The sequence below is a fragment of the Lycorma delicatula genome, chromosome 3 (assembly GCF_047948215.1).
Source record: "Lycorma delicatula isolate Av1 chromosome 3, ASM4794821v1, whole genome shotgun sequence".
Classification (NCBI taxonomy): domain Eukaryota; kingdom Metazoa; phylum Arthropoda; class Insecta; order Hemiptera; family Fulgoridae; genus Lycorma; species Lycorma delicatula.
In genome coordinates, this window is record NC_134457.1 from 180471381 (window position 1) to 180486013 (window position 14633).

Here is a 14633-nt window from a genome sequence, read left to right on the forward strand (position 1 = left end):
TCCATTTGCCCTTGTAGCAGTAGGATGACTACCCTGACAACTGTCACCTTTACAGGATTCAGAGAATCATCATTTAATAGATAAAATAGAGGCTTTGAAGCAAACAGTTGTCCCTTAACTCCTTGCAAGTCTTTCTTAAAGACTATTCCTATTTATTGATTGGCATTGTGAAACAGGCCTGGACTGGAAGTTGAAGGTATTACAACTAAAAATGATGTGTCTGGAAAAGATTTATTTTGGAAGTGTCTAAAATCTGAGCGGAACCTCTACAAAATTATATTTTTGTGATCAGGGATTTTTTTGGGGATATTACGATGAGTGATAGTGTGTTATTTTATTTGTCTGATATACTTAATATATTATTAAGTTTCATCATTATTTTTATTATTAAACAAAATACAGGTTAATAATTAAATCAGTTTCATATAAAACTATAAAGACCGTTTAAATTTTATAAAAGTTAGAATTATCCTATAAGCATCAGTTGTGATAAATTTTAGGTTTTATCTAACTCTAGCAGTATAGAGTTTATTGCAAGTGGTAAACTTCATTAAATCTGTGGCGATTATTGAAAATGCTGATATAAGGTGAAATAACTTATATCGTGTTTCTGTAGTAAGTGGGAGCATTTGTTAGTCTAAGTTCAACCTCGCCACTTTCTTGAGAATTTGAATGTTAAAAAAGTTTTTTAGTGGGTGGGTAATACATGGAAAACATTAGGAGTTAATCTTATTAATGAACGGTAGTGTTACATGTTTTATGTTTGTATCCTCAAACCTTGATAATTTGAAAAGAAAATAATTTTTTTCAAGTTACTGAAATTTTGACTTGAGGTGTACTATACTGTACAGTAACACAGTATTGTTCCATAACATTAATTTTTTTATTAAATGATATTCAGTAAAACCATACAGGCTTTTGTATATACCAAAATATTATTATTTTTATGCTTAGTAGTTGACTAATCTATTTATGTGGTAAATCATAAAAAAAGAGTACATGAAAAAGTCAAGAAAAATATGCACTTTATTAAGTGAATTAGTTTCACTGAACTTAGAGCTTAATTGAATTAAAATCTGAATATTAATTTTTATTATGCTGTATACCCATTTAAAAATCAAGAAAACACCAACAGGTGTTTCATTTAAAATTAAACACGCAGTTTGTAAGGAATGTATGTTATAAACTTAATTAAAAGAAGAGAAATGAGTCAAATTAAATATACAGTTTCTTTAAAGAATTGGTTCCTCTGTTTACAAGTTGCAAAGATTAATAAAATAAGAACAGATTATTAAATTGGAAATATTGAAACATTTTCTTGTTAGTTTATAAATAAATTTATTTGTCCTAAAACTTACATTAACTTAAAAAAAAAAAGATTACTTAGTGAAGGATAAGGAAAATGAAGAATTAAATAATTAGTTTTTTAGCTGGAAAATTAAACTGCTAAGGTCTCTCTCTGTGTCTGTGTGTGTGTTTCTTTTACCTTCTGTCATTAAAAACAGTAACTTCATATTTAATACAAAGGTATAATAAAATTTACTTTTTTTTGTTAACAACTTTAGACCAGTTGTCTATTTTTTCAGCTGTAGCTAATTGATAATTTTTTCACAATAGTTTTATTTTAAATAAAAATATAAAATACATGCGAGTAGTTATCACAGCAACACAATACATGAAGAGAGATAGGATTTTGCAATTAGTGATTATGTAGCACCGCCTTCTTTTTTTATTTTATTAATGTTTTTAATATGTTCATCAAACTGGAGTGAAAGATTAATTATTATTTATAATGTATTAACAAATTAACACAGTAATTCATAGATGATTTCTATTCATAGCTACAGGTAACAGAACCGATTTGCCTGCCATGTCCCAGTGTCAGTTATTCTTTCATAAGACATTAAAAGTTGTAAAAACAAATAAATTTGAATTAGAATAAACTTATATGGAGAGCTAGAACTGAATATCTTTTAATGCCATTACATGAGTTTTATCTTTAGCATTTGATAATTCTTACCTAGATTTTCAGTACTATTAAATAGGAAAAAAATCAATAGAGAATGGTTATTCAAACTTTTCCTGATTGAAATTGCCATGCATATGATGTATTTTTCTTATTTTATTTCACCCCTTGGATCAAATCATTTAATTTTTTCGACATTTTGGTTTTTATTTTGATTTTCAGAATAAAGTTTTTATTATACCTGTTATTTTTTTTAATAATGTGACCTTTGTTCCAGGATCTCTCCTGTGTATATATTATGTGTATTTAATAATTGCAATCATCTAATTACAGTGATAATTCTTCACAATTTTAATGTTAACAGTTTCATATTTATTAAGTAAGAGAAGTTGTATTTTAAATTATGTTATTTTTTTAATTAACAATGATATTCTTATACATATTTGATTACTTTATTTATTGTTAACCATTTTATGAGAAAATTATGTTGCTAACTGTTATTATGAGAAAATAACAAAGTCGTATTTAAATACTGTAATGTAACTACTATAATGATGTATTTAAATGGAAATGTATCAGTATAGGACTTTTATGCCAATTTTAAATGAAGTTCTAAAGTTTTTTTTATTTTTAAAACATTGCCAGAAATGTAAAATAAAATTCTTGAATTTATTTGATTGTAATAACTGATAATTATTAATGAATTTATATTATATGTATAATAGATTAAATTATAATAATATAATAAATGTAAATTATATATATGTAATCATTTATTTTATACATAATAAATGTAATTGTAAATAATTTCACTACTTCTAGTGATGCTAATGAAAACTATATTTTAAATTAGTTTATGATTTAATTATATATAAATTATACCAAAGCTCAGTCAAACAAGAAATAAATATAAATAAATGAGGGTTATTCTCATCATTGATTGTGATAATTTAAATATCTCTTATATTGTAACACAACAACTGGACTAATCATCTAATTTATTTTACTATAATATGATATATTTTTATGGGATTGTTAAATTATCTAACAATTTATAAAGTTTTTAAAAGTTAGATCATTATTGTGGAATAGTTTCAACAAAGCCTGTAATAATAAGATGGTTTAAGTAATAAGCTGCAACTCACTCCTACTATTGTGGGCGGTGTGTAGCTGTGCACATTGCATGTGAGAGAGATAGATAGACTGATAGGACGGGTGGAACAGTTAGATAGTCATTCTTTTATGAAAACATCTCGTTTAGCTCCGTATACTTACATACATGCAGTACATTGTCAGAGTTAATAAGATATTTTTAGTATAGTTAATAGCATGGTAAGCCAGTCGTCAGCCTGTGTGCACAGCATTACGCCGCTGGCTGTGCAATCTTGACTGTGTAATTTGTTTTTAATTTCATTTTAATTAAGTTATATTGTTTTTAATTGAATGTAGCTTATTTAATGATTTCACCCTATTAAGGATATAATTAAAAAGGATTTTTTTTTTAATTTTTATGTGCTTTTTTCCCAGTCACCATAATGAAAAAGATAGTTCATGTTAGTTACTACATTTTTCCTTGTCAATATGATTATGCTAATGCTAAAGTATATGTTGAAAACTTTCAATCTTAGAAATTAAAAAAAAACTTTTCAGACATTCTGCACTCTATTAAATTTATTAAAATAAATACTTTATTTTAATAAATTTAATTTTACATATTTTAAATATATATATATACTTCTTTACTGAAATTAATCTTTTTAATATTCACATTATTCCTTAATATGGTTAAATTATATTTAACAGTACATAAACAGTATCATAAAGTTAAATGATGAAATAAACATCATAAAACATGTAATGGTTGAAAACAGATATGATACTTTAAATTAATAACATTTATAAAACCAACTATTAAAACACAACAATGAAATAACTATCTTACAAACAATAAGACAAAAAAAAGAGTGAAAAATATACATAAAGTAAGTATTTATACATTAATAATATCATTGAAAACATTACTAAAACTTAGAATAAAGAATATTTAAACCAGCATGCAATGCCAATAACCACTTAATAAAATATTTAAAAAACAAAAAAGTAATAAAATAAACAATTTGAGTCTAATTTATAAAATTAAATGTAATGATTATGATGGTATTTATATAGGAAAAACAAATAGATACTCTAGAAACTTTAAAATTAGATTTCTTGAACATTGTAGCTATTACAAATATAATAAATTAAGTTTGTCTAATATTGTTTGTTTAATAAAAGATAAGTATTATATTACTGATACTAATACAAATTTAGAAGTATTTGAAATTAATAAAGGTGATATAAAATTAAATATATTTGAAATATATTACTTATATAAATACAATAAAATTTCAATTTGATAAACCAATAGACATTGTTTGAGAGAGGAGACATTATAAAAACTGCAACAGACTGTAGCACCTCTGTAAATTTAATTTGCAGTTATCATTATTTTAGTATTTTTATTATGCAGTAATGGAATTATTTCAGTTATGACTGAGAATACGGGATCCATGAAAGTACTTTAATGAAAAAGTATGTATTGTCTCAATATTTTTTGAAAATTGAAATTTATAAATCAGATCAAATAAACTTTTAAAAATTATCAAAAAGCACTATCATGAGATATAAAATTATTTACATTGAGAGAAATATTCTGTGATTATACTGAATGGTCTAAAAGTTTTATTACTCAAATTTTCCGCAATGATAGTAAATTATAAATGATATATTTTACAGATTTTATTTAAATTAATCTAAAAAAGATTTTTCCATTTTTTGGAGCAGCATTTTATAATTGTTGAACATTTTCACCACTTACCTATAGACAAACCTTTACCCTTTTAATGTAATTGTATTAGTGGACTCCTTTCATAATGTTGCTTTTGTAATAGTTTAAGTTTAATTTTGTAATTTTTCTATGAAGATTATGATTTATTATATATAATACATGGTATTTTTTCAAAAGCCCCTAGAGAAAAATCTGCTAAGTGTGATCATAAGATGTAGAGATCAAATCCCTAATTAGATAATCATAAACACTTCTTTAAATGAATTTGGATTTCAGCATCTGTATCTGATGATGGGATATTGTCTTTTTGTATGTAACAAAAATTATGGTTCTAGAAGAGCAGTCAATTTATTTGTGTTTTGTAAACATGCTCATTTATGGTTTTGAAAAAAAATCAGTCCAGTAAGTTTGCACAATACCATATTAAACACTAAATATTTTACTTATCAGAAAGGTAATTCTGAAACATGCAGATTTATACTGCTCAATGTTTGGCTACTCTTCTGAAATAAATAATATTGTGTGCATACTTTTAAAACAGTTGGAACCACTTGCAGTTATTAGACCATTTAGTTTTACGAGTTGAACAACAGTGATTTTTTTAGTTTGTAATTTTAATCATTGTGTTGCTTGTAAAAGGAATTCTTACCTGAGGAGATAGTTTATGCATTGATTTTCCAGAAAATTGTATAGGTAAGTTTTTAATTGTTAACAATGTTGACCTGTACAGTGCAATTCGAGTGTGTTGTCTCCTATACTATCATTTTTGCAAAAGTGATATAATAAGCGTTTTTACTCTATTAATTTAGCATACATTTGAGTGTCAGAAAACATATTTTAAAATGTTTCCTGTAATATATATATATATTTATTGATTAAATTATACCAAAGCTCAGTCAAACAAGAAATAAATATAAATAAATGAGGGTTATTCTCATCATTGATTGTGATAATTTAAATATCTCCTATATTTTAAAATACTGTATTTATTCGAGTACCCCCTGCACTTTTTTTCTTGGAATTTGAGAGAAAAAATAAGGGTGTGGGGGCTTACTACTGATTCTGAACTAAACTAGTACTTACGTTAATTAATTATTAATGTAATATTAATATTGTAATTTAAATGAATGAATTAAATGCTTTACTTTCTGAATATTTTCATGTTTACGTATTTTTTTTATCATATCTGTTGCACTTTAAAATACCGGTGTATACTCGATTTTTTTTTTTTTAGATTTTCGTTCCGGAAAATTGAGGTGCGAGGTTTCGGGGGGGGGGGGGGGGTACTTGAATAAATACGGTATGTTTTATGTAAATAACTTTTATTTATATATGTAAAAAATGCTTCTTATGAAAAACTTATTTACATATCCATTGGTTTTACAAACTCTATTGTTATTCAACTCTCTTAGATATTTCACATAACAAACATAACTTGCTGTTAAATAAATTAACACATGTTACAAAAAAAAAATCTAACTAAAAAAAAAAAAAAAAGCTGACAACACAGTTGTAGGACTTTCCCATCACACAGCTAAAGCCAAATTCCAAGAAAGTCCTACAACTGTGGGTTGTTTCCAATGCACGGCTTACACACACAGTTTAATTTAAAATATTTATAATTTTATTTAAATGTTATATTTTTTCATTTAATTCAGCGATTCTAACTAAAGTGCATCCGCATACTGTATTTAATTCGTGCGGGTGTGGTGGTACTAGTGGTGACGTTCAGCACTAACCAAACTAATGTAATTTCACAATTTACATGGAACAAATTTTGATTTTATTGTTGGCAGACTGGTGTAGCCGCTAGGCTTAATGAACCAGGTACCAAATCCAGCAGCCAATCAAATTTGAGACAGCCAGACCAAGTTACATTTTTTACTCTTTGAGATACTGAGGTTGATGTTGTTCTACAGTCTTACCCCCTAGAGCGTCTAGGTTGAAAATTTAATGGCATCAATTCCCATATATTAAAGAAAGAAGTAATCCAACCAAATTTGATAAAAATTGATCCAGTAGTTCTGGAGATATAAGTTGATTTAGAGACCAACACTGAACACACATGTACATACAAACAAACATCTGGAAAATTTCCATCTAATTTTTTGGGTTCCTTAGGTAGCAAAACATCAAGATCCGGTGAAACCGCATATGCCCAAATTGGACAATTACAATACTTTCCTTTCTAGAGCTGTAGCTCTGCTATAACACTATCTAGATGGGAAAGTAAAAATGGGTAGGTGTGGTAAAGTAAGAAAATGTTTTAATTTAACTATAGAACAGGAATAATCATGTTCTACCAATAAATATTGTTATTTTTATTCTGGAAAATTTTGCTTTTACTTATCATATTAATTTTACTACTTTTGCAATCAGCATTATTTATAATATTGTATTCTCAATATGAGGTATATTATATATACCTCATATACTTGTATATGAGGTTTGTTAAAATATGTGAATATTTTTAAATTTTCAATGCTGTATAAGTACAATTGTCACAATTTTTTCCTGTTTTGTTGGTAATACTTATCCCTAACGTATATTTACATTGTTAGCCATATTGGATGCTTACTTTATTGTTGGCTTTTGTAAGGCTACACATGTTTTCATATGTTCTACGATTTTTAACTTCTGGACACAACAAAAATTTTAATGCAAATTCTTATCATTAAATTTTGCTTTAAGAATGGAATAAAGTGCATCACCACATTGGAAATGTTGAATGTTGCTTTCGATAATTCTGCTATGAATAAAACAAGCATTTGAAAATACAAACTTTTCTAACAGGATTGTGAAGACATTGAAGATAACAAGTGCCCTGGACATCCCAGTTTAACAACTGTTAGACAACATTGAAAAATTGAAGAAAATGATTATGCACTATTGCCAAATCACTATCACAGAGGTTGCTGATGTTAACATATCATTTGGCTCATGCAAGAAATTTTTCCAGATGTTTTGGATATGAAATGTGTGGCGGCAAACTTTTTCCAAAATTGTTGAATTTTGACCAAAAGCAGTGCCGAATGGACATTGCTCAGAAGTTGCTGAATGAAGTGAATGACGATCCAGTGCTACTCAAACAAGTCATAACTGGTGATGAAACATGGATGTATGGGTATGATGTCGAAACTAAGGCCCAGTTGTCCCAATGGAAGCTTCCTGAAGAGCCAAGACTGAAAAAAGCTTGTCAAGTTCGATCAAATGTGAAGTTTCTGATCACTATGTTCTTAGATTTCAACGGCTTAATGTAGCATGTGTTTTTGTCACCAGGTTGTACGATTAATAAGGAGTACTATATGGAAGCTTTCTGTTGTTTATATGAAGCAATCAAAGAAAACACCTGGATTTGTGTTGAAACAGTTCATGGCAATTACTCACACTTCACTACATTTTCATGATTTTTTGGTCAAAATACACCATTATGATGCCTCAACTTCCGTATTTGCTGGACATGGTCCCTTATGACCTCTTCCTGTTCCCCAAGCTGAAAAGAACCTTGAAAGGACAATGTTTTGCCAACATTGAAGAGATAAACAGAATCACTGAAGGAGCCAAATGCCATAATGAAAATTTTGTTCCAGAGGTGCTGATTGCTGAAGATTGGAAAAAGCACTGGTACCAATGTATTATATCTGAAATACAAGCATAGCTGAGTACAGGGTGGCCGGGAACTAAAAATACCTTTTAAAGTTAGAACTAAAAATTTGTAATGAGTTATAAATGAAACATGCGATGTAATAATGAATTATTTTATTTACTCACTTGATCACAGTATTAATTTTAATGGTCCAGTGGGTCTGTGTGTTAGCTCTCATGGTGCATGCACAATTCTATATGTCACTACATCCTCTGTGACATGTGACAGAGCATTTCTGGTGTTACCTTATGGAAGGCGTTCCTCAAAGCATCACACAGTTCTTCATTTGTGGTGTAGCAACGTGCAGATACATGTGCTTTGGTAATTCCCTATAATGAATTGTCTGGTGTGGTGAGGATCAGCACTTCATGGTGGCCTTGATAATGGAGCTGGTGATGTTGGAGTACTGCAGCCAATCCAATGTCCTGGAAATTTTTCATTCAGAAATGCGCAGACTGATAGAGCAAAATGTGCAGGTGCTCCATCCTGCTGCAACCGTACTTGTTCCAGAGATCCTTCCCTTGAAGCTGTGGTATTAATCATGTCTCCAACATCTCTAAATAAGTTTGCGCATTCATGGCCCGTAAAAAAAATAAGGACCAAACAAATGACAAACTGTCATTCCCGGCCATACTGTACTTTGAAGTTGACAGAATGAATATTGATGAGTAAATAATTATTTTTTTGAGAAAAATTAAAATTCTGTGTATTTTTTTTTATCAAACCTTGTGTGTGTGTGTGTTTTTTCAGTATAAAAGATACAAAATCTTCTCAATTTGCTAGGAAGCAGAGTCATGTTCTTTAATGTTCTGTTATATTTTCAAAGCTCTTTTACTATGAAATTTGCTTCGAACATAATTAATTAAAAAAAAGTATATTAGCCTAAATATCAACTACATAATCAAACAAGCTTCATAAATTTTAGTTGTGAGGAGTAATAGGTTAGTTTAAAAAGTAGTGTGGTTCAACCATAATCTGTTAAATTGTGTGTATTGTAAATAACAATATTGACTTGTATTAATAACTGCTAATTTTTCTTCATTATTGTGCTTTAACAAATTTCACCACAAGATTAAAATTTCACATAGGCATTGAAACAGAAAAAAAGGTAATTTTTTATTTTAAAAGTGTGAACACCAGGTAGGTTATGATTCCCAGAAAAAATTTACACAGTAGTATTATGCTGTATTAAAACCGACTGCAAAATTTAGGTTCAGTTTTGATACTAATTTTTTTTAAATTTAATTCTTGAAAGTATAATTAATTTATCCCTTTAAAAAAAGAAATTATAAAGAAAGAGATGTAAAGTCAGTTCAAAAAGATTCCAACCACAGCCCATGAAAAACGCAGTCTTACCAAAATGACTTTCAACCTAGTCTCCTTCAAAGTAGTCCCCCTCCCATTCTTATTAGAGATTCCATTCAAATTGTAAATTAGTAATTACCCTCAATTCTCTGATGAAGAATTGAATTGCTTCATTGTTATTTTTGTGAGGAAGAATCCCCCACATGTTTAGCTGTGCTGTCTTGTTTATCATAATATTCCCAATTTGGCTATCAAATTGGGACCCTGTTAGTAGTAGCATTTTCAGCTAGGAACCAACAAAAAATCACATGGCACTGTCTGGCAAGTGAAGTACCTGGTTATTATATGTTCTATTCAAAAGCCACTAAATGAAATACTATTTTATCTATTTCTTATGAATATTCCAGAAGTCAGTCTTTAGATATCCCGAGCAACTTTCTGGATTTGGGGCTCGTAGGCAGCTGCATCCCTTGTTCATGAGTGAGGTGTAGTCTTGTACAGACTCAGGTCGACCATACCTGAGCTGTGTGGTTAATTGAAACCCAATCTCCAAAGAACAACGCTACCACAATCTAGTATTCAAATCTGAACAAAAAATCCACTTATTGTACTACTATAAATACTAAGAATAATCACTGGAAATTGTGATATTTTGATAATGAAAAATTCTTTTTAAAACTATTTTTGCAAGTTTATGCTTATAAACGGTAAATAAAAAGTGTGGTTATTTGGGCTGTATAGTAAGTTTTTAATAAAAAAAAAGATTTGTCCTGCTGAAACCTTATAAAGAACTAATTTTTCCAAATGATACCCAGATTTATTTTCATGTAGGGTAGGTTTCGTAATTTACTTTTTTTATTTTAATGTTTAGAATTAGAGAAAAGCATATCCAAAATAAAAGAGCTATCTAAAAAACTACAAGAATTTATTTTGAAATTTGAAAAAATGAATGTATTTGTAGGTTTACATTATCTATCACTTCATTAATCTTCTCATGATAATGACAGAAAATAGTTTATATGACAAATGTGTTCTCAATGTCAATTTTTGTTCAGTTTGATTTCATCAAAACGGGTAGGTATTTTGTTTATGTACAATTACTTCATGCAATCTTGAATACAAACCTTGGACTTATCCAATCCAATTAAATGACTTACCTTGAAGCTGTGTAATGCAATTCTAGTTTATCCTAAAAGGTAGCCAGAATTCCTACTCGTGTAATAAAAATTCTCTTTATAATGAATGATTTTTCCATCTCAGAAGAGTGAAATTACATTACTGGGAAAATGGACTAAAAAAAATTATTATAATTCTACAGATTTTCTTCAAGTAAACTATACTCAACTATAATAATGTAATGTAATAAAAACAGTTTAATTTTCCTAATAAGTGTTTTGTAAGATGTTTTTAAAAAAGCATTTTATTTCATGTAAATTGTTTTATTAGTGTTGATATAGAAATAATAAATGATTAGAGATGGTTTATTTAAATGAACTTAAACCTAATTTAAAAAATCTATCTAGGACAATTATAAAAATAACAAAATGCAACACAGTTGATTATTTTACATTAAGTGTTGAAGATGGCATATGACATCATATTTAAGTTTTTAATACTTGCAGAGGACAGAATATTCCATTGTTGCTCATTCTAATTGTGATTGATTTTTTTTTGCGTTTCAAATTTTCAGTAGCCTAACTTTGATTTGTGATAGTCATTTGGAAAGTTTTCTGACACATAGATGGCACAAGTATGACTAAATGATTATGATATTTGTCTTGTATGATGTTTTATTTATGCTGCAAGATTTTAGATGCATGTGTTTAGTTGCTTGTTTATAGCAATTTAGTAAAATAAAGAAATGTTGACATTTTCTGAAAAACAGATAAAATTAAAGTTCAGAACAGTACAGAAAAAAAAACCCAATTTTTTTTCCTATAATAAAAACTATAAATTACATAATGAACAGTAATAAAGTACATTTAGGTTAATTTAAATTATGTTTACTTATCAAAGTGTATTAGTTTAAGATACTAAAGTTGTTATTCAAAATTATCAGTTCCTAAATTTAAGATTTCCTTAAATTAAAATATGAAAATTGTTCTACAATCCAGTGTACTCTTCAGTATGTGCTAACATAAGATAGAAATTTTGTGCTTACAAATTCGCCAACAAACTACTGTACAATCCACTGCTGAAAATGAAATGGGGTTCTGGTAAGTACACTACCATATTTTTTCTTTTTAATTTTATAGTCCGCTAGTTCATCCCTGTATTCATTGGAATCCTGTTCGCTACAAAAAAATATTTTCGGTCTCGCGAAATTCCATTAACTCAGGTTTTACTGTATATATGTTTTGAAATGTAGAAAGTTTTCAAAAGCCATTGAGATGAGATGAGATGATGTGTCTACAGTATTTTAGCTGTTATCTTGAAAAATAATGACTGAAGTCCAGTTTTTCCATAACATTAAATTTCAAAAATGGTGAATCTTTAGAAATGGCAAGAATGCAACATGTTAAAGCATATAGTGATTATACTTGTACAGTTTCACAATTTCTTTTTCAAATTACATATTTACCACCAAAAAGATCATTTAATAAAAATTACAACCATTAATATATTTTATGCTAAAGCTCATATCTTTGCATATCTAGAAAGATATGGTCTTGCTAAACCAAATATAACAAAGTAAAAACTTTATTGTTAAAAATTATTTTTGGAAAATCTAATAAAAAAGATGGTTAAGGTTTTTGTTCTTATTTTGGATTATGTTCCTTCAGTTAATAATAAATAGCCTTTAAATATAGTCACACTTTAGAATGATTGTCTGCCTCTGTTCCTCTGTCCTTCTCATTTTTGTCATGTTGAATGGCATATCAAGTTTTTATTAAATTTTCAGAAAAAAGTGTACTGTATTCTCCTTTTAATCTTTGACTTTGTTTCATCAGAAGAATATATTATATTTACTGTTTGGGAGAAAATATTTTTATAAAACTTCAGATGTGTAGATTGCTTCATTCTTACAATCAACTAATTTACTTACATTGGAAAGGAGGACAACTTCTACTAAGAAAGTAACCATTAAAAATCTTATAACAAAACTTTTAACTTTAAACATTCTAGTCATTTTAAATAAATTTTTTAGGTCATTTAGTTCATAATTTATGTCATTTCTCCATGTGAACTATAAAAAATATATTTCATAAAATTCATGATAGTGGTTAAAAAATGTTTTGTTGAAATATAAAAAGATTTTGCTTTTAAAACAATCATTGTGTAAAAATTCAATGAGAAAGCTAAACAACTATATTTAGATGCGAAGTTGAATTCACTACTTCACTGTGTACCTTATTGTTTTGTAGTTTTTGTTGAATTGTTAGTTTTATACCTTACCAGAACTTCATTCAATTTAGAAAATTGTACATTGTTTACTACACATAAAAATAGAATAACATACAGAAGTATGCTTTCTTCAATTGTTTAAAATAACTTTTTTTTCCCCATGACTACTGAGGATGGTCCAGCAGTTTTGCATTGCGCATCTTCAGTGGTTGCTTGGCCTCTAATCTCCTGGGACCCCACAGGATCTGGTGATGCCGTGACCTGCTGGGGTAGGCCAGGACTCGGCCTTTTTTTGTGCCATGTCTCAAATCATTTCCCTTCCAAGGAGGGGATCTAGCCGGCTCTCTGGTCTTTTCATTTTTCCCTTGAACTCAAGGGGTCCCCAAGCACTCATCAAGAGCGGCCCACCTTAGTGAACTGCCCTCTCATGAGCAGGGCTGCCCTTGTATTTCCCTACTGCTGGTATCAGTCCCCATCCCACTCCTTAGTGTCTCACTCTCCTTGATTTGTATTATTCTACTTACCATAGAGGCTATGTTATCCCATTCATGTTTTCCTTTTAGCATGTACTGCAGTGTATTTTCTGAATCCAACTGACTTTTCCCAAATGAGTGCCTAATCTCGTCCCATCTGTGCTGAACAGAGTCAATTTCATTATAGTATTGGCAGTCTGGGGTCATCCGCCTACAGAAACAATGGAGGTAGGCCCCAAACTCACAGTATCCAATTTACAGTTGTGTGAGATAGAAACTCACCTCTCCATACCCCCTGTTTATCCATATGCTGACTTGGGGAATTATCCTTGGCCCAGCCTCCAGTATCTGATATTTCCCACTGTGCCTGCCATTCTTCAAGCATCTATCTTTTAGTTTCACTTCTAGGTATCCCACAGTTAACTCGTTGGAGCATCAGAACCCTAAGTCTGACAGGGGGTATTCTCGCTATGACTTTTACTGCGTTTTGATGCAGTCTTATAAACAGACACAATTCGTATCACAGCTCTCCTCTGCAGGGCAGATACCTTATTTAGATTCTTTTTCTTATCAAAGGCCATGGCCTTTCTAAAATAATTGTCATTGCAACTGACAAAATCAGTTTCCTTTTTGACGAACATGGACACTTGTGTCTGGTCATGAGCCTGCTCAGCTTACCAATCACAGCCTTGGCTGGCTGCATTACCCTGTTCAAGTGTTCCATATATAGCCTTTTTTTCTTTTTCCTGTAAAGTCTCTGGGAATTACTGTCAGGTATTACTTCAGAAGATGAATGAGGATGATATGTATGAGTGTAAATGAAGTGAAGTCTTATACAGTCTTAGTTCAACCATTTCTGAGGTGTGTGGTTAATTGAAACCCAACCACCAAAGAACACCAGTAACCACGATCTAGTATTCAAATCCATATAAAAGTAACTGCCTTTACTAGGACTTGTACATTGAAACTCTTGACTTCCAAATCAGCTGATTTGGGAAGACATGTTCCCCACATGACCAACCTGGTGGGTTTCTGTATTTAGTCCGGGTCCACCGTTAGACATGCTTC

The 14633-nt window shown here is 29.5% G+C and overlaps 1 protein-coding gene across 3 annotated transcripts in view; it reads left to right on the forward strand.

Annotated features, from left to right (window-relative positions):
• Positions 1-14633, forward strand: part of SA1 (stromal antigen) — a 138626-nt gene that overhangs the window by 78638 nt on the left and 45355 nt on the right. The window contains exon 22 of one of the 3 annotated variants that reach the window (XM_075361128.1): positions 2244-3628. The exons of the other annotated variants lie outside the window; for them this stretch is intronic. Within the exon in view, the coding sequence (XP_075217243.1) occupies positions 2244-2349 (106 nt within the window). The 3' untranslated portion in view covers positions 2350-3628. Of the gene's footprint in view, positions 1-2243; positions 3629-14633 lie in introns of those variants that run through there. 3 annotated transcript variants of the gene reach the window in all.